At 37.9% G+C, this 21505-nt stretch overlaps 1 protein-coding gene across 6 annotated transcripts in view; it reads right to left on the bottom strand.

Moving 5' to 3' along the window:
• Positions 1–21505, bottom strand: part of FBXL17 (F-box and leucine rich repeat protein 17) — a 476179-nt gene that overhangs the window by 205494 nt on the left and 249180 nt on the right. The window contains exon 7 of one of the 6 annotated variants that reach the window (XM_033423744.2): positions 10101–12475. The exons of the other annotated variants lie outside the window; for them this stretch is intronic. Coding sequence (XP_033279635.1) covers positions 12463–12475 — 13 coding nt within the window. The 3' untranslated portion in view covers positions 10101–12462. Of the gene's footprint in view, positions 1–10100; positions 12476–21505 lie in introns of those variants that run through there. 6 annotated transcript variants of the gene reach the window in all.

Here is a 21505-nt window from a genome sequence, read left to right as displayed (position 1 = left end):
CCTGACACATATCAAATGTTCCGTATGTGTTAGCTGTCCTCATTGTCATTCTAAAAATTTCCAACCACAGATTGGTGTGCAGGAGCCACCTGACACTCTGCCTCTGTTCAGAGTAGATAAAATTTCACATAGTAGCAATCTTTTCTTACTTCAAGTTTTCTTACTTCCTGGAAATCTTCCTTTATAATTTGCAATGTGAGCTAAAACATGAGCCACAATGACAGCCCAGAGTGATCCATTTCACATAATAGCAATCTCTTCTACTTATTTCAAGTTTTCTTGCTTCCTGGAAATATTCCTTTATAATTTGCAATGTGCGCTAGAACATGAGTCACAATGACAGCCCAGAGTGATCCATGAGTTCCTTTTTGGAAAACATCAACTGATAATAATAATGAAGACAAAAACTGTAATAGGAGCATTATTGTTTTGTCTTCAGTCCCTTTTATAGAATTTATTTCCCAACTTTTGATGAACAGATTGAACTATGCTGTGTCCGATCATCTTTGGCCAAAAGTAATAAGAAAAGATTGTAAAACTAAAGTGAAGAAAGTTGAATTCTTACAATACCTAGGGGTAAGTGAAGCCTTTCAGTAGTATCTCAATAACAAAATTTGTTATTTAAAGAAACGCTGTCAGTCAGCTACCTGCATTTTTTCAGGAAGGCAAAATTATACATCAGTATTACGGAAATTTTATGGAATTAATGCCTTATTTTGTCTTTGTCCATGACTGAAAGGACAGAAAAATATAAGGAAAACCAATGAAAAATATAACCTCCAAATAATCAATATTTAAGAAGCTATAAAATATGAAAACTCTTTAAATGGTAGAAAACATCTACCTAATGACTGTTTTTGGAAAAGGAAAATAAAGTGAGAAACACTAGACCCCTATCCTTATGGCTTCATAAACACACACACAGACACACACACACATACACACACACACAAACACACACATACATACACACACACAAACACACAGTTACGATAGCAACTATTTTGATCACACATATAGGGATACACATTTTCCATTCCTTCCCTAGTTCTGTGTATACTCACAAAACATCTGTGCATAATCTCTAGGATTTTCCCACTCGTGAAACAAGGCATCAGTCTCAGAGTTTATGAAACCATTCAACTATAGACACCTTAAAGTATATGGGAAATGTAAATGTACTCATTAAATATAACTAAACACGACCGAAAATATGTATGGCGGAATTGCACCAAAACAGAGCAGGCAGCCATATACAGAGACCTGGGCCTTGAACCCTGACCAGTTGTCCACAGTTTGGGCAGCAGCGTTTAGCATCATCTATATGAAGGATCTGTTTGACACCTCAGCTAGGAAAGGGAAAAAAACAACTTTGAAAATGGAAAATAGTTTCAGACTGATTTTCATAAGAAAGTTGGGAAACTCACTGTTTAATCGTTTCTACTTAGCAAATAATTTCTTTCATATTCTTATAAGGTGGCTTTCTTCTGTGTTATCAGTAAAAACTAACACTGACCTTCCTCCTGGAAGGTTAAACTTTTAGCTTCTGTTTGAAACGCTGGAGTGCCTTTTCTCAGAAGAAATGCTACATATACAGGCAGCGAGCAATGAAAAAGAATACACCATCTCTCCGACCCTTCATTAGTCAGAGAATCTTGCCAACAGCAATGCTACTTGTATACTGTCTCTGCATGAAAAACTGCTTTCAAGGGTAACCTTGCTAAGGGCTATGTCTTGGCAGAAAGAAGCAAACTTTACTTTTCTACAAGTTTGCTCTGCATGAGAAACAGGTGTTAAGGTATGAAATGGGGCTCGGAGCGGCAGCAAACTAAAACTCACCCCAAATAAGTTTCACCTGGAAAAAAAACACATAATAAGCCTGCAGGGCCGACATGTTTTTGCAAAATGCAAATCATGAAAACTGGTTAAGGGATTAAATGCTCTTTTGCAAAAATGACCATAGAGATTATAATCATTAATTAAAATCATGTAAATAATTTTATGAAAGAACTCTCCCTTTTTATCTCATAGGTTTCAAACAGCCTAATGGTAGAAAGGTTTAGTCTCAGAAGAGATTCTCTAATTAAAACTAAAAATCTGGTATAATTAGTAAGTGTCAGTCTGCAATCTCAACCCCTTAGTAAAGGCAGAGAAATCAAATGCTGTTGTTTTATAAAAACTCCAATAAAATCTCTGAGAAAATGAAATTTTTATAGCGTCTACTTCCTATCCATACAATAGGTGTCCCACATGGGACTAGGAACTTGTTAACTGGATAAATATTTTAACACTTACAATTCATATATGCCTGTTTCATTCACTTTTCTTTCTCTCTGGAGTTTCAACTTGAGCCACAAGCCAGCTTTCAGTGATTTAACTGGGGTTTACATTTTTGAATTTTCTGAGCTCCTTGATTCTTTCACTCCCAAATACCCCATTATTATCTCCATGCAGAAGTGAACCAGAGCAAAAGAGACAAGATGAAACTCAACAGATCAGTTACAAATGTTGATTCCATTGTCCTGTGTAGTCCCTCCACCCTCCTTCCCTGCATTAGACGTTCCAACTGTATGAAAGCTTTAGTGTTTACAAGTTTAATTTATCTTCCTAGTAACAGCTCAAAGAACAAGGGGAATTGGGTTTTCCGCAGCTAAGTTTCTGGTATATAAGTTGGTCTGTAGTTAAGCACACACAAGTTAGGAAAACCAATTACTGCTATCAGACAACAGCACAGTCAGGGATAGTTATCAAAACCCCATGTGTCATCGTTTGTTGGTGGCTTCCCGTCCCTTTTCAATACCCCTGACTTCTCCTGGGAATCCATGGGCTTCTAGAAATAGACTCTATCCCTGGCTCCAGGAATGGGCCGCTGAGCCTCGGCTAAGCCAGTCAGCGCCTTCAGTACCTCTGCCCCTACACTAAGCTCCCACAGTCCAGGCGGGGTCGTCTCAGGACCGCCTGAGCTCTGCATAGCCCCACCAGATGCTCTTTCCTGCTTTGGCCCAGGTGGTACGCAGATGCGAGGCCACAGCTTCTTTTCTACCATCAGAGAGGTCAGCCAGTGGGAGAAGCCTTCTATACCCTGAAGACGACAAAGTCAAGAGAATCCCAGAGAATGGAGCTGAAGCTGCTGGATGAAGAACACTCTGAAGCCCACCCGCGCTCTGGGCCTCTATTTACATGAGCCAATAAAGTCCCTGAATGTTTGAATGAGTGGTTGTTCTTGCTTGTAACACAAAGAATCCAAACCAATATAAATGTATATAGGGTATTCAACTCAATTACATGGAAAATTGCAAGACAGTGTGTTAGCGATGAGATGCGCTGCTCAGATTCCCCTTCAAACAAGGACTTGCTGCCAAACATGGGGTGGCGAGAGCACCAGCCTCGGCTGTTGACCTGGACTGTAGGGTCAGCCTCGGCTGTTGACCTGGGCTGTAGGGTCAGCCTCGGCTGCAAAGAGACGGCTCACCCAAGCAGCAGCCTATAACAGTGGCTGAGGGGTGGGCGGTACACAAAGACCTGTCCGTTTCAGCCCTAAGCAGCACACCTGGACCAGCAATGCTAGCTCCACAGGGTCGGCCAAGACCCTGGCGGCACCAGCATCACGGTTTGAATTTTCCCTCTGCCCAATCCTCCCTCCACACTTCCTTTCACAGTAGTTGTTACCTAATAAACATCTTAGACCCCAACCCACCTCCATCTGAGTGTCTACTGCCAAAGAACCCAAGAGTGTCAACTTTCACATTATAACACATCACAACAACATAAGAAAACCGAAGAAAAATATATGTGTGAAACCACATAAGGAAAATCCTCACCAAATCCCTATAAACAAAATGCATAACAGATTTTCTTCTACCTCCCCCCACCCCTCTGCTTTTCCAACCTTTCTTTAATAATACAGTTTCCTTTGGCCACACATATTATAGAAACCTTGGTAAAGGAGTAAGGCGTTATTTAACAAATCAGAGTAATACAATTAAGTTGGCTGGGAACCTACTGAAAATTGACAAGGCCTGTGAGCAATGTGATATTTCCCAAGAGTCACCAGTTTTGCTTTTTAACTTTTTCTCATTATTGCAATTTTTTATTAAAGGAGATTTGCTGTATAATCTGGGTAAGATTTCAAGTATTTAGGTGATAGGAAATAGATGTTTTCAATCAAAATTTGCTGTGAAGCAAATTTCTTTTAAGTGAATCCCATTTTTAAATTAACTGCCATTGTAAAGTTGGAGATCAACTGTACAATAAAAAGATCACACCTGGGGGCTGGGCTTCCCTGGTGGCGCAGTGGTTGAGAGTCCGCCTGCCGATGCAGGGGACACGGGTTCGTGCCCCGGTCCCAAAGGATCCCACATGCCGCGGAGCGGCTGGGCCCGTGAGCCATGGCCGCTGAGCCTGCGCATCCGGAGCCTGTGCTCCGCAACGGGAAAGGCCACAACAGTGAGAGGCCCGCGTACCGCAAAAATAAATAAATAAATAAATAAATAAATAAATAAATAAAATCACACCTGGGAATGCAGGTTTTCTTTAAACCTAATACAGTTAAAGGTATAAATAGCTTTGCTAAAACAATGATTTAGGGATTCTATTCTCGTTGCCTCATCACACGTCTTCCTCTCTAGTCATCAAAGACGTTCATATTTAAAAATCCGTGGAGACTCATCCATCCCTTTTGGTTGTCTTCTCTAAGACATTGTCATTCCCCTGACACTTCTCATACTTTTTTTTTTTACGCGGGCCTCTCACTGTTGTGGCCTCTCCCGTTGCGGCGCACAGGCTCCGGACGCGCAGGCTCAGCGGCCATGGCTCACGGGCCCAGCCGCTCCGCGGCATGTGGGATCTTCCCGGACCGGGGCATGAACCCATGTCCCCTGCATCGGCAGGCGGACTCTCAACCACTGCGCCACCAGGGAAGCCCACTTCCCTTCCTTTGACTTCTACCACACAATGCTCTTTTAGTTTTACTCTCACTTTTTTCCTCTGTGCTTTCCAGGCTCATTCTCTTCTACCCAGCCATTAAAAGACATCCCTTAACACTTGGTTAAGGCCCTCTTCCCTTCTCACTCTATAAGCAATCCCTGGTGTTCACAATCGTCCCTATGGTTCTAGAGCAGCACCTCTCCACAGATTACTAATACACAGATCACACAGTTCACTTACACACAGACCACTCACAGAACATTTCAGATGAAAGCCTCAAAGGCACCTCCCAATTCCACATGCCAAAGACTGAACTCTTGACAGCCCTTCTCCCAGGTTGCCTATCTCAGAGAATGGTACTACCCTCCATCCTGTACTAAAAAACCCAAACCAAACAGTCTTAGCTACATCTCCCTCCTTCACTGTCTCCCCACATCCAAATCCATCATCAAGTCCTGTTAGTTCTGCCTCCAAACTTTTCATGTGTCAAGATAAATTCTTCTTTTTATTTATCTTTTCAACCACTGAAATGTAAAAAGCAGTTTTAGCTCATGAGCTTTACAAAAACAGGTGGTGCACCAGATCTGAACTACAGGCTGTGGTTTGATGACCTGGGTCTTATAAGAAACAAACTGCACACCTTCCTAAGTTTGTATTACATGGTGTTTTAAGGGGTTCTCAAATATCTGGTTCTGTTTTACTTTGTGGGTTGTTACACATTAACACAACACACATACACACAGTCACCCCCTTTTTTCTGGTATACTACAATAACCAGTGAATTAACTTGTGCCACCAAGTTTTGGGTTCCCCCCCATTTGGGGAGGGGGGCTCTGCTTAAAAGAATCTCTTCTCTGCCATCTTGATTAAAATGAAGACCATCACAATGTGACAAAGCAAACTACTAAAACCAAACAAAGCTTTCCATGTACAAGTACTTATTTGTGTGAATCCAGATTTTTCTCTGAAATGTGCAACCTGAACAAAATACAGAAATAGATTTAAAGCTAAAGCCAGTATTGTTTTGCAACTGCTATGCAAAACACGTAATTTAAAACTAATGGCAAAAATAACAAAAGTAACGAACATTTACTGAGTCCTTACTATAGACCAGCCCGTTTGCTTTTTGAATTAACTTCTTGAGTAAATATTATATACATTTGAACTTGTGTGACAAAATTATAGTTTTTAAGAAGTCACATTTTTCTGTTTTCTATGTTGGCATCTTGTGTACAATTTGGTTTGGAAAAGATCTATTTTGACTTTATTTTTCCTCTAATACACCACCTGCTTTGGCATTTTATTGCATATTCTTGTTACCACTTGCTACTTTGCTGTCTGTTTTATGTGAACCTTGCTTCACCCATCGGCAGGCTGTTAAGTATGCTCCTTGAGGTCAGGCATCAGGCCTTTTCTCCCACTCCTTACACGCAAAATATATATCCTACATACTCCCCTAAAACAGGGTTCAGCCCATAGCAGCCCTCCAAGAAATGGACTGCTGCTTATAAAAGTGAATTTTTAACTTAATCTGTGAGCTCCTTAAATCTCCATTTGCTTAAAATACATTTCAGTTAAATTGAGGTGCATGTAAGAGTTCTTGTAAATATTTAATAAACTCTAATCCTTATATTACATTGCAGATTAGAATAATATCTAGTAGCAAAATAAAAAATTTAGTTTTAGTAACAGTATAAAATAATCACGCTTTCTTTTGTTAATTCATGTGTCAAACTCCTCTGTCCAGAAAACACAACATCCCTCCTCTGTTTATATTCTGGCGTTATCTTTGGCATCTTCTAGGCTGAGAAAAATTGTGACTTCAGACATGAAGTATTTTTTAGTTCCATATATTACTTTACATACTAAAATTTATTTGAATGCGCCAACAAAAATTAACTAGTATCTTTGTTGAGATTAATGATCAGAGTATCTCTACAAAGCCTCCAGTGTACATGTGGACCAGTCCATATCTGGACTTTTTCTAATGACCTGTCACACACCAAGGAAAGGTGAACACAATGACAGTAGCCAAATGACACCCAACACTCAGCCTTGAGAAACTGAGGGTGAGGCTGGGGCTGTGTGTCTATATTTAAACAAATAAGAAATTTACAGGGAAATATTTATAGGTCTCATTAAAGACTTTCCTGAAATGAGTACACAAATAGGTCTGTTAAATACCGGAGGGATGAATGTTTCCCAAAGGGAAGAGAAGGAAAATAAGCAGTAAGTACTGGATTTGTGCATACTGTTAAGATGTACTATATATTTTAGAGAATTTGGTTATTTTGTTTTGTTTTGAAGAAAGCAAGGACAATGAATTGAAGGGCCAATTACAGTATGCTCTCTTTAATCACCAAATTAAATAAATATATAATGAATCTGTGAGATAATTAGAGAATCAGCAATGGAGAGAAGAATAAAACATTTCTAAACCATTTACTCACATAAATAATAAAATATTCAGTTAAATTTTTAACCTTACACATACACAGACTTCTTCGCACCCCTTCACTCCCCTCTCTCCCTCCCTGCCCCCAAATACCACGCATCATACATACTTCCAAGTATGTTTCTATGGAGAGTAATTAAAATTCAGTTTTTATAATTTATTAAAATTGGTAAATATTTCCCTATTGAAAAAAATCCCCTTTTCTGTATTTTACATGCCATAATACACTCTTATGATAATAATCCCACTAAAAATCTTAATCTACTTTAAAAAGGTAAAATGCCCTAGCTTAGGGCAGAGAGTTTTCTCCCAGTGGAACTACAGCCCCCTTGAGTTTTATAAGAAAACTCAGTCCTGCAACACCTCCCCTCCCCGCATCTTGTCAGTAATTTACTAAGGAAAAGCAAAACTTTTTAAGAAAGCAAAGTTGAATCCACTGATGTGGAGCATTAAAATGATTACCAAAGAAGATTTCCTTTGAATTTTTAATAAGAAACTCCACCTTGAAATGTATCCAAAAGCTAAAAAGGTAATTTACACTGCTAGATATTCCCTAAGGGTCACTAATGAAAAAACATTAAAGCATACAGTGCTGAGCATCTTAGCATCTCAGAAGAATTTTCTTTACTACCCATTCAGGTTCACAATCCTACTCTGACAGTTTCTAACATCTTTTGATTTAGTAATTTCACTGCATTTATATTTGCAAAGATTATATGCAGACCTGAGTGAGAGTTAAATGGGTAGATCTGTCTAAGAGTAATGACAATAGAATAAGATTTAAAAATTTTAACTCAGTAGGGTGTCTATGTTTTATTCTAACGCCTAACTCTACTTCAAGATGCAAGTAAATGTAGGATAATGTGGAAAGAAACAAAGCATGATTTTTAAAAATCAAAGCCATTAAGTACTTAGAAAGCCACAAATTCAGGTTGCCAGAGCCAGAACACACCTGCATGCACTATAATCCTTAATTTGAGATGTCCATATGTGAGATGTGCTCCTTTGTAGTTCCTCAATCACTCAAGATTCCAAAATAGCACCAAAAAGTCTATGGTTTAAACATCAAAATTTGTACTTGTATATAGTATGCTCTCTGAAGCTTACAAAGAGCCTTGGCCTCTTAAACTTAAAATGATTACTAGAGCACAGATATAAATGCAATCTGTGGCACTTAGCAGCATGTGCTACTTCAGTCATTATTCTGTGCAAATTATGCTCCCTGCGACCAGTTAGTTAATCAAGAAGCAAGGGCAAAACACGAGGGAAAAGCTCTTCTGCACAAGTTACAAAATCATCTTTCTGATAAAATGCATAAAATTAATTATATATCTCTGTATATCTTATATCCAGAAACTTGTTCAAACCCTGGTAAACTGGGCAGTTCTATAAGGGAGAGGCTACTATTATATGACCAAGTTTCCTTAATACAAATGCCAGTAGGACAAGTATATAACACTGTGTAAACAGTATGTGCTATTTGGAGAAAAAAATCCAGGAAACCTCTCCTTACTCACTCATTCTATTTCTCTCCAATGTCTTTAAAGAATACCAAAACTATTTCTAAATTCCATTCTGTTCATTCACATGGACAATAAACATTTAGAAATTTCTCATTCAGGCATAAAAATGTGTCTGTGGTTAACTAACACAAACAAAAGCTGCCAATGTGCTCCTACTGTTTTATGGGAGAAAGGTCTTTTTGTAATTGAAAATATATTGCTTTCAAAATCTGTAAGGGCTCTCATATTCTGTTCTAAAAATGTTACTGTCTAAACCATTTCTGGGGACTAAGTATTACATGATTTACTCTGATTAGAAACCTTATGGAAGCTGAAACAAAAATGATTTTAAAAGCCTAAATTTTGAAAGGCTCATATCAAAATTGATAGAAACTTAGTGTACCAAAAAATAAACCGGTGAGTGACCTTCTATGAAAAATCAACTTAATATTTATCTTGGCATGCCTATTTCTTATGCATTTTATCAGAACACTTCAAAACTGGTAGGGAACCAATGCTACCAATCATCACACCAAGGGGAAAAAACTTGCTTCTCTGGGCAAATACGATAAGTGATATATTTAGCTTTTCTATTTTACATATAAGAAGTCCCTCTTAGAAAGCAAATGTGTCATTTATGACATTCATTTAAAAATCATAACATGTCATATGTTTACATTTGGGGGGCGGGAGGACATGTATTTTTCTTTCTATTAAGTATTTTACACGTGCTCAGAATCCGACTTCTGAAGCTCTCTGAGCAACTTTTATAAATACCATCAGATGGCAAAGTTGTTCACCTACAACATGAAAATGAAGGAAGAACTGGGAACAGATATCAGTGGGAACCTCAGACGCTTTCTCACTTGATATGTGGTATTTATTTAACTTTTACCATACTGTTAGGAAGAAGGAGAGGGGATGGTATTTATGCCCATTATGTGGGAAAACTCAAGCTACATAACATTTAAATAAATTATTTTAGTAAGCTATTAACAAAGAAATTGGAGAACAGAAGTCTCCTCCAGCTTTCACCCTGTATGCTACACAGAATAAATCGAGAAGCTATTCAAATTAACGAGATGAAATCTAACATCGAAATGATTTGATAATTTCCTGACAACTGAGGTCATTTTTCTGTTCAACAAATCTTAACATTTGTTATGTTAGGAACCTTTATGTACAATTTATCACTGTTAATATTAGGCCAGAGGTAATAAATGGCAAATGTAGTTACACTTTATTCACAGTAAGGGCTGATGTGATGATAAATTGCATCACTCATATAGTTTTCACCTTTAAGTCAGATGCCAGAACAAAATGGCACAAATTCAATTTGTTTGAAAAGAACTAGGAATTTTATGAAGAGAACTGTCTTCTTAGAAATGAGAAAAAACGATAAATCAATTTCCTAGACAGGTAAAATCAATGCTGAACATGGACATGCTGTCTATGACAAAACATAACTTTTAAAAACATAGATGAAATTGTTGTTTAAAAGTTTAAAATTCTGAAGAGCTGAAAATGCTCTGGGTCTGTTTAAACAGTATGATTACCATACCAATCTAGTTATCTTCCTAGATATAGACTCAGTGTTTTAAAACGGTTATGCTTGTTAGCAATTTCATAAAGTTAAAGACTCCAGGAAACATGATCGATTACCGCAACACAAAATATTCTATGATTTTGTTTCTAAATGTTAGTTATCCTTTGCATATGTACAACAATTTATTTAGGCATGGAGAGCCCACATAGGAAGCACTAGCAAAATGATTTTTCAGCTCAGTAAGAAACCATTAATTCATTATCAGTAACACAGCTCCTGTGCAAATGGAAAATATGGTGTTTTTCAGACATGAGCAGGAACAGCTTTTAATTTAGACAGTTACTCACACAGGACAACCTTAGTGTTACAAGGCCCATTTTCTCCAGAATGTCTTTGGTGGCAGCTCAAAATTAACACCAAGTTTATGGACAAACTTCTGTCTCAAAAGACTATCGGAAACTGTGCTTATGCTACCCTGAAGGGAAAGCATGTGATAGAGAGCAAGGTAGAGCGGAGTAGGAGAAAGAGAAGGAGAACATAGTCCACATATTGGCCCAGATTCGGAACTCAGATTATCCAGGAGTAACCTCTTGGAAGAACGAGTTTGACATCAAGCAGACAGACAACAATAGGTTCCCCTTATTTGGGGAGTTGGGCGGTGGGGGTGGGGTGGGGTGGGGTTCACGCAGCACCAACACTGTGCCTGGATGTCCAGTCAGCATGGAATGCAAAAGATCAGGAAGTAAGGAGCTGTCTGAACAACCAGGAGGCAGTGTGAAGTTCTGGGTTAGACAGGGCAGGCCCTACAACAAGGGCTGAAAGGCCAGCAGAAGCATGCCAAACCCAAGCGTCCTGCTCAGGTTTCCTGCTGGACGTTAAAGAGCCCTGTAGAATGTACAGGAGAAAGAAAGCCAACCTACAGTGTGTCAGTGATGAGGGAGTGGCATGGATTAAATGCTCCTCTATGGAATACTGAGCCAGTCCACTATTGGTCAAGCCAAATCAAAGTACATATATTATTTAGAAAAAACCCTACCCCTAGGAGAGCGAGTCACAGCTTTAAGATTTTAGTTTTTAACACACAGAACTAAGAAACTCATCTTTGCGTGAAGGGCTCTTTGTGACATTCTGATCCCAGGTTAAAGATTATATCTTCAGAGATGCCCTTCTTGACCACCCAACATCTCTCTCCATCACATTAAGTTACTCTAATTCTCCAAATACCACTTTATACTATCTGATAGGCTTTTTACTTGTTTATCTTCCCACAACCCCTAAAACGAAAGCTTCAGGAGAACAGGAAATCTGCCTATCTTACTGACCACGGGATCTACTAGACACTCCGTAAACTCCTAGTAGACTCTACATTAGAGTTTAGTTTTAAAAACTAAACTCTAATGTAGTTGATAAGTGGTCAAACTAAGCCAAACAAAAATGAAGCATAAAATAGTTTGTTATGTGATATGAATAGACATTGGCATACTTATCAGTTACTTTTGGTACATAGTACATCTTTCATTCTCTTAACTGATAATCTGTAATCCAAAATTTTTCCATGTCTACAATGGTACGATAAGTCATAACCACAAAAATGCAATCATTTTCTCAGTTACCTTATGGAGAGTAGGTTACGCCTGGTATGGGCTTACTGCTTATACTGCAATATATTAATGTTTTAGAAGAGTGTTCATCTGTGGATAATCTATATTAGAGACTAATTTAACAATCCTAATTATCTCAAGGATGCTAGCATTTTAGCTAATACACTATTCATAGCATGATTTTTTTTTTTTTTTTTTTTTTGCGGTACACTGTCCTCTCACTGTTGTGGCCTCTCCCGCTGCGGAACACAGGCTCTGGACGCGCAGGCTCAACGGCCATGGCTCACGGGCCCAGCTGCTCCACGGCATGTAGGATCTTCCCAGACCGGGGCACGAACCTGCGTCCCCAGCATCGGCAGGTGGACTCCCAACCACTGCGCCACCAGAGAAGCCCATAGCATGATTTTTATATCCATATCCACCGCTAGCATCCTAAATGCAATCACTAAAGGAAAAATTAATTATTTACATGTCAGAATATTGTTTGCATATCATAAATCCTCGTAAAGTTTTTTAAGGTATCTTCAATTTCTAGATTTTCTTTAGCAAGAAAACAGTTCATTCAATGAAGCCATCATTTTGAGCAACCAGAAATTATTTTTTAACTTTTTATTATGAAAAATCTCAAATAAGTAAAAAAAAATAGAGGAAATGGTATAATGAACATTCATGTATGCACCCCACAGGTCAACGATGATCAACTCATGGCCAATCTTTTGTCATTTATGTGTTGACACTTCTCTCCATTCCCCTCCCCACTTTGAATTGCTTTCAGATAATCCCAGAAATTATGTTATTAAATTTGTATGTCAAAATATATTTCTAATAGATTATCAGATTTTAAATATTCACATAATGCAGGTTTTTCATGGGGTTTTTCTGGGTGTCATTCTTCTATTTTATTTAAAAATTTTTTTAAACTTTTTATTTTATATTGGAGTACAGTTGATTAACAATGTTGTGTTAGTTTCAGGTGTACAGCAAAGTGATTCAGTTATACATATACGTGTATCTATTCTTTTTCAAATTCTTTTCATGGTTTTATTAACCTGTTTATACTTTATTAGGAGCTTGTTGGGTTTTTTTTTAACATCTTTATTGGTATAATTGCTTTACAATGGTGTGTTAGTTTCTGCTTTATAACAAAGTGAATCAACTATACATATACATATATCCCCATATCTCTTCCCTCTTGCATCTCCCTCCCACCCTCCCTATCCCACCCCTCTAGGTGGTCACAGAGCACTGAGCTGATCTCCCTGTGCTATGCGGCTGCTTCCCACTAGCTATCTATTTTACATTTGGTAGTGTATGTATGTCCATGCCACTCTTTCACTTCATCCCAGCTTACCCTTCCCCCTCCCCGTGTCCTCAAGTCCATTCTCTATGTCTGTGTCTTTATTCCTGTCCTGCCCCTAGGTTCTTCAGAACATTTTTTTTTTTTTATAGATTCCATATATATGTGTTAGCATACTGTATCTGTTTTTCTCTTTCTGACTTACTTCACTCTGTGTGACAGACTCTAGGTCCATCCACCTAGGAGCCTGGTTGTATTATACAAAACTAAAATATGCTTTAAAAGGACACTTAGGAGGCTCTTCTTGATAATTTATAATATCAACAGTAGTTTCAACACAGCTAAAGTAAGTTTTTATTCCTGGCTTCTTCAGGTACCTTCTGGCAGGCTCTGATTACCAAATTTTTATTCTGTTATTAAGAATAAAAATTAGAAATGAAAGGCAAGTTATAATGTCATAGTTTTAATCAATCACTAGAGCTTAATTTTTCCTCCTTTCTTTGCTTTCAAGGTGAAAATATTCATAAGAAGATCAATTCATTCTTGGAATTTAGATGTACTACGACAAATTTAGACATCTCACTACAAACACAGATGGAGCTGTAAACATAAAAGATCAGAACATCAGAATTCCATAGCAAAAATCTGTGGTAAATTACCACAGATTTCAGAAGGAAGACATTTTGGGGGGAGAGAAAACACTGAATGTCTACACTGCTCTCTAGCTTAAAGAATTTGTTCTCCAGGTCTTTGATGTGAATTTCGGAGAGCTACCAAATAAAGGGGTAAGGCTATGTCATTTTTACATCAGCCACTTGTTTCTGGGCATGCTAGGAGGAGAGGCATTCAAGAACCTCTTCAGAACTTTGCTTTCAAAGTTTAATTATGAATGGAATAGCATAGCAGGAAGACAGAGAAATTCAATGAGTGTACATAGACCTCTGTCCACAGGCCAAGATTTTATTTCCAAAAGGACACAGGGCCTTCCCATTGAACAATGCCATGGTTAGCTCATCATACCGACACAGGGCTTGTGCCAGGACATATAAGGCTTTCGATGTTCCACTATTCATTACTCCCTGATGCTTGCCAAGGACCAGACTGAGCCCATTCAGTATAAACTTAGTGCTGGGCCCAATCAAAGGACTTCAAGGAAAACATGAACAAGTGTTTTGTATGCAGAATCCAGCCGCTGGCAGTGTCTATTAATGTAACACTGTTCCCAGCTAATTCTCATTTAAAAAATGGCTTTTGAACTAAATTGAGTTACCTCTCTGCTGTATTTTAACATTAACTGACACAAAAAGAAGAAAATGGTTATAATTATTCATTTTAAAATGTACTTCGTGATAGTAATTTTCCAAGCAATCTTCTCCCACGCTTTAAAATGGCACATGGGCAGGGAAACTGGACAACAAGTACCAACTTTTAATCATCATCTATTGCTTTTATTTTAATTAACAAAAAATTTTCAAAACCACTAAAAATATAGAATTGAATGTACAAAGGATGACACTTCAGTTGGGAGAAATGGTAAGGATATACTTTGCAAAAATTTCAAAATAGACATCACAGAGGCGAAAAACCCTTGAGAAAATGGTGACAGAGACCCACGTGAATGGGTTCACCAGTTCCCAGGGCATGCGTACTCCAGGGCTGGGGCGCTCATTCAATGTGGAATGTGGGCGGCTGTGGCTCAAGTGAGATGAGTTCAACCAGTCTTGGCAGCTTATCCTCAAGGAATGAGGATTAAATACAACTTGCTTCCCTCAATCCCCAGAATGGGTGGCCATTACAAACTACAGGGTTTCTGTCTCCAAAGAGCGAGATTCATGAAAATGAAATATGGAGAGATAGAGGGGGCATCAAAGAAGCTGATCCCCCCCAAAACAGACTCCTAAGTGGCATTGTATCGATACTATTTTTAAATACTAAAATTTTTAGTGCCAAATCAGTCTCAAATTAGGAAAATAATTTATTACAAGTTTTAATTTCCATTTGGTAGCTTTATTTCCAGCAAATTTTTAGAACTGAGGAACAAAAATCAAGAGTGTGGTGATTAAAGACATGGAATGTTGAATCAGACAGAGCTGAGTTCTAATCCTGATTTCACCGCTAACTGGGATCTTGGCAAACTGTTTAATCTCTCTTAGTCACAGATTCCTTATTTGTAATATGGAAATGATGCCTACACATTCGCTTTGAATTTGGAGTGTGTGTGGTGATGGGATATCTTTCCCATCACCATCTTTCAGCTTAGTCCACCCTGTTGATCAGAAACACTAGAGTCCAAAGCTACTGTCTTACTGCTGGCCCTCATTATGGTGTTCCCGTTGTGGAGCACAGGCTCCGGACGCGCAGGCTCAGCGGCCATGGCTCACGGGCCCAGCTGCTCCGCGGCATGTGGGATCTTCCCGGACCGGAGCACGAACCCGCGTCCCCTGCATCGGCAGGCGGACTCTCAACCACTGCGCCACCAGGGAAGCCCCCTCATTATGGTTTTGCTCTTGTTTATGTTCACCACTGTACTTATGGTACCAACAACAAAAAACACAAGACAAAAATCCTACATAGGAAGAAACTTCTGCAAACACAGCACAGTGTGTTGTAATTTCCCCCATGTATCAGTAATGCTTGACTGTCTAAAGAATTCCTGGCAGAAGAAATATTTAAATCATATCATTTATAAGACTGGAAATCTTATGACAAAGCAGTTTTCTCATGATTTTTTTTCTGCTAATAACATTTACTATTCTAAACACTGTAAAGTCAGAGTCGAGAGACTAAAAGAATGTTGGCTAGTAGGAAAAGGTAAATATGTGATAAATACCACAAAGAAGCCAATCAGGGGGGAAGAAAGGATATTTGCCATCAGAATTACTGGGTACTTTGCAAATATGCGTAACACCTTGTGAAAGTGTGGAACTACTTATTTTTTCTGTCTTTAAAGGTTTTATTTTATGTGAGCCAGTTAATCTGTCCTTACTCTGCTTAAAATCATCAGCTGTGAATTCACTTCGATAGAATTTAGAAAGCAATCAGAGCAAAAAAGACCCATTTCATCAGCTTTATACAGTTATGCAGAAGGTAACCTGTATTCAGTAATTCAATTTCTAAAACTTCAGAAAACTTCCTGCAACTTATGATTTTTAAGCTGCAGCCATTTTGCTTTCAAGGGGCATGAAGAACTTTCAAATTCAAACAGCGTTCCTTAGAAAAATGCACAAGGCAGGGCATTGCCTCTGCTTCAAAAACTGTACATTTGTTGTTTTTGTCATTGTTGTTTAAATGATCATTTGATCAGTTTGGATCCTATCATCTAATAGTTTCAACATAAACTTGCAGTATAAAACACTAGTAATCTAATTTAAGAAAAAATAAAATACATCATTGGTCAGCAGAGGTTTGTGAGCACTAAAAGTAAAGAAAATGTGTGAGAAGGTTAATTTTGAGCTTTTATGTCATGTCATATATCTTACCAGGAAATCTCACACTCTTGTAGTAAAACTTTTTATTTTTCAAGTGTTTCAGGGAAAATAAGATATTTTCTCTTTCATTTACCACAATGCTTACATCTCCTTCACTTTGATGGAAGAGATATTTTGGAAGCTAGTAGGTCTCTTATTTTATAGTTAAAAGGATAATAGGTCTCTTCTGCAGTTTTGTATTGACTCTATTTAGTTTACTTCTCAAAAAGTTTCCCTTAATTCACCCTTTTTCTACAGTTCACAACCAAGTTGCTCTGATGCTTTTTATTGATTTTTCCTTTATTCCCCTCAAGTTGCCATCCTCTTCTTGCTTCCACAGAGCAAACTGTGCCAGACACTATGTCTTATGCTGGACATTCTCAAATTTCCTTCATCAATTCTATTCTCTCCCTCAGCCAAATATTAATTTTACACATAATTACATTTCTAAATATTATTTTCATTAGAAAGGTTACCTACAGTAAAAATAAAGAAATTAATCAATCCTCTAAGACTTCTCCTGAATTTATAGAGGATCACACTAAGATATAGGCTCAAAATGTACAGTTCAACCAACTATACTTATTGTCTCCTACAGGACATACCTCTGTGCATCCCTGATGACGAAGAACAAAAGCTTAAGATATAGCCTCTGTCACCCGAGAAGCTTCTTACTTTAGTTGAGTAAGACTAACACATATGAAAATGTTAAAAACAGATACGAAGAGTAAAAGATTCATTCACTGAATGTAAAACGTTTTTCAGAGTTTTGGGACAAAGCAAGTGGCACAAAACAACATGTATAGGATGGTCCTATTTCTATTAAAATATATTAAAAATGACAAGAAAGATACAGAGAACTCTGGGGAATAGAAAGAATTTTATCTTTTTCTTCACACAGTTTGGACATGCTTTTTTTAAAAAGTATAAATTGCTTAGGTATGAATTAACAAAGAACTAACAATAAATAAAATGGATTCAGATGGGTGAAGTCTTCTTGGAAAAGGCAGAAAGAACTGGTGTGAACCTTGAAAAACAGGCAGAGAAAGCACACAGCACTGTGGAAGAAAAGTCTTTAGCACTTAGAAAAGATGTAATTTGGCTTCAGGAGATGATTCAGGTAAAGCTGTAGTAGAAAAGCCTGGCTGTTGTAAACTGGTGAAGGCTTTGACATAATGTAGTTATTAAGCCATTAGAACTTGCATATGTTTCTCAAAGTTGCTTGTAACTATAAAAAAGGTAAAGGATAAAACACAGCTTTCTCTGGGTACATACCCAAGTTACAAACACAGATAGGAAAAATGTGGGAAAAAATTTTAAATGCTAGAAAAGAAAAAGAGCTACATTTAACTCTTAACAATCTGTATATGTAGCTTCATTTCTTATCCTAGACAACTTGTAAGATTCTTCCCAAATGGAATAGGACAGGGGCTTCCCTGGTGGCGCAGTGGTTGAGAGTCCGCCTGCCGATGCAGGGGACAGGGGGTCGTGCCCCGGTCTGGGAAGATCCCACATGCCGCGGAGCGGCTGGGCCCATGAGCCATGGCCGCTGAGCCTGCGCGTCTGGAGCCTGTGCTCCGCAGTGGGAGAGGCCACAACAGTGAGAGGCCCGCGTACCGCAAAAAAAAAAAAAAAAAAAGGAATAGGACAGAAGAGCTCTGCTTTCAACATTTTTGCTGATATAACTATTCTAAAGTTAACTAACAATTATAAAAACAAGAAAGAAACATAAAGCTTTTGTAGAGTTTACATTCTATTAGAAAAAAAGGTCATTAAAGCAAAAAACTTAGTATCTCTCCCTAGTTATTTACTTAAGAATATGCATCAAAAAGAGAATAAAAGTGACGGTGTCAGAGAAGGAACAGGAAGAAGTCTGATGCTTTACAATTTGCAAATTAATTTTACATATTATTTTATTGGACAACTGCCAGAAAGTGAGGGATTAATCCTATTTGAAATGGTGGAAAACTGAGGCTCACAGAGGTGGAGTGATTGATTTACTCAAGGTCACTCAAGCAGTAAGTAAGCAGCTGGGCCTGAAAGTCAGTTCTTCTAAGTTGAGGGCTCTTTCTACTACACCACGTCTACCAACGCCACCACAGTATGCACCAGGGGAAAACTGAGACTGCAGAATAACAAAGCAGGACAGTATTCTACTTCTTGTAAATATGAAAATAAAATACAACTTAAAAGACATTAACAGGTGTTGACAAAAATGTGGAGAAACTGGAGGCCTCATACACTGCTGGTGGGACTATCAAATGGTACAGCCACTTTGGAAAAGAGTCTAGAGTTCCTCAAAATATTATACCTAAAGTTACATATGACCCAGCCATTCCACTTCCAGATAGACAAACAGGTAAATAGATACATGGAGAGAAAGAAAAGGGATATATATGTAACCTCCAAGGGAAGTGAAAACATATGCCCACATAACAACTTGTACACAAATGTTCATGACAGCATTATTCATGTTATGAATATGAATACAGCCATGTTATGAATACAGCCAAGAAGTAGAAGCAACTCAAATGTCCATCAACTAATAAATGGATAGACAAAATGTGGCATATATCTATTCAATGGAATATTATTTGGCAATAAAAAGGAATGAAGTACAAATAAATGCTACAACATGGAAGAAAACTGAAAATATTGTTTTAAATGAAAGACACAAAAAGGCACATATATACTATCCCACTGATATGAAATGTCCAGCATAGGCAAATCTGTAGACAGAAAGTAGACTGGTGGTTGCCAGGGGCTGGGGAAGGGGGTAATTGGAAGTGACTGCTATTGGTTACTTTCTGGGCTAATGAAAATATGCGGTAATTAGATTGTGGTGATGGTTGTACAATTCTATGAATACAGTAAATACCACCTGAAGATGGTGAATTTCATGGTATGTGACATATATCTCAACAAAGCTGCTATTTTTAAAGAAGGTGAAAAAATGGAGAGAAATAGAGAAATTTAAAAATAATTATAAAAATAACTTACATAGAATTTCTTTCCTAACAACCTCTGAATTTTAAACACAACTCTGAAAAGTATATTATTTGGTATCTTTTGTTAATTAAGTGAGATAAAGAAAGTTTTAAAACTACGATTAGGCATTGCTTTATAATTCAGTTTCTTCCGCAGCTTCAAAACGTCATTTCACTAGGCTCCTTTAAAACTTCATTCTTTTAAGACTCCACAAGTTTTAAAAACATGAGAAATTAAAAGGTGAATTATGGAATTCAAACTGTTTTTATGAAATCCTTCATTTGAATGGAATATGTAGAGAGATAAGGCAAAAGGTATTTTTAAAGGGACAGATGACACATACATAAATAAAGTAAATACACCTCTCAGGAGTCATAAGGACTTTGACAGGTCAGGATGGGCACCCATTTCCTTAGGGTTCACTCATGTAAGCCCATCCCACGTCTTCTTTCTTGATCATCTCTCTCTGACATCATGTATCCTTCTAACGGATGTTTGCCAAAAAACACTCTTAGTTTGATTCTGTTTTTATTGAAATTGAATTAATTCTATCCTAGGCAAAAAAATTTTTCTAAGCCTTTATTTTTCTTTGTTTTTCTAAAACTTGAAAATTTATACTATGAAATGTAAATAGCATTGTCCTGTTTCATTTGATTCAACACATGTGCTTACTCCTCATGAGATGTATGGTGCAGAGTTAAGAGCGGAACAGCGGAGCCAGACTTCCCGAGTTCTAATCTTGGCTCTGCAATTTATTAGCTATAGTTCTATGAACCCAAAGTAAGTCACTTGACCTCTCTGGGGTCAGGTTCCTCATCTTAAAATAGGAAAATAATCATAACTTCCTTGCAAGCTTGTGTGAGGGTTATATGAGTTAACATATGTAAAGCACTTTGATCAGTGCTGTGTACATAATACAACATTAAGCACAGCCTAAGTGTTAGCTAATTCCTTAGTAATGAAAACAAGGACCATCTGAGTGCCTTCCTTTATTTGCAGCTTGCATTAGGGTCAGCCTTAACCCATCTGGGCTTCCAGGCTCACAGAGCACAGCACAAGGAGCAGGACTGCTGCCTCTGTTCCCTAGCCTGCCGCTCCACGGAAAACACCCTGTGAGTCCATATCAGAGAGACGAAGGGGTGTTGGGACCATTACTCCTGAGAGATAATAATACGCACCAAAGATAATCCTGCCCATAAATGAGTTATTTCAATTCCCAATGTTCCTTTTTACTATCTACTTATTGCCTCCATTTTCTATCCTGTTCCTGATTTATAAGAGCCCTTTCTAAGTATTTCTTTCTCCCTCTAAAATTACACATGGCTGTCAGTCATTCATTGCTGTACTACTTAAGAAAGGTCACTTGGAACGGAAAGGAGGACTCAATCTTAAAGAAAATGACCTAGAATCTTGAGTATGTTCTTCCAAAAAAATGCAATGAAAATTTTTGTAGTCCTTATGGTGATAAAATAATAATATGTGTTCATTATATGCATAATGCTGATATCCAGATTACTGCCCCCTTGCCTGCATATAGGATGGTCTTAGTTTTCTAAATAGAAAGAAATGGAAAAAACAAAGGGATAGAAAAAGAATTTAACATTTTTTTTTCAGACCTGGTCCAGGTTCTGAAACAGAACAAGCTTTGCAAAAGTACTCAACACCTTGGAACCCCATTCCTTAGCTGCCGTTTAGTGCAGCAACATGGGGTTATATGTGGACC

This window comes from Orcinus orca, chromosome 3 (genome assembly GCF_937001465.1).
Source record: "Orcinus orca chromosome 3, mOrcOrc1.1, whole genome shotgun sequence".
In the NCBI taxonomy this organism is placed as follows: domain Eukaryota; kingdom Metazoa; phylum Chordata; class Mammalia; order Artiodactyla; family Delphinidae; genus Orcinus; species Orcinus orca.
This window is presented reverse-complemented; position numbering and strand designations above follow the sequence as displayed.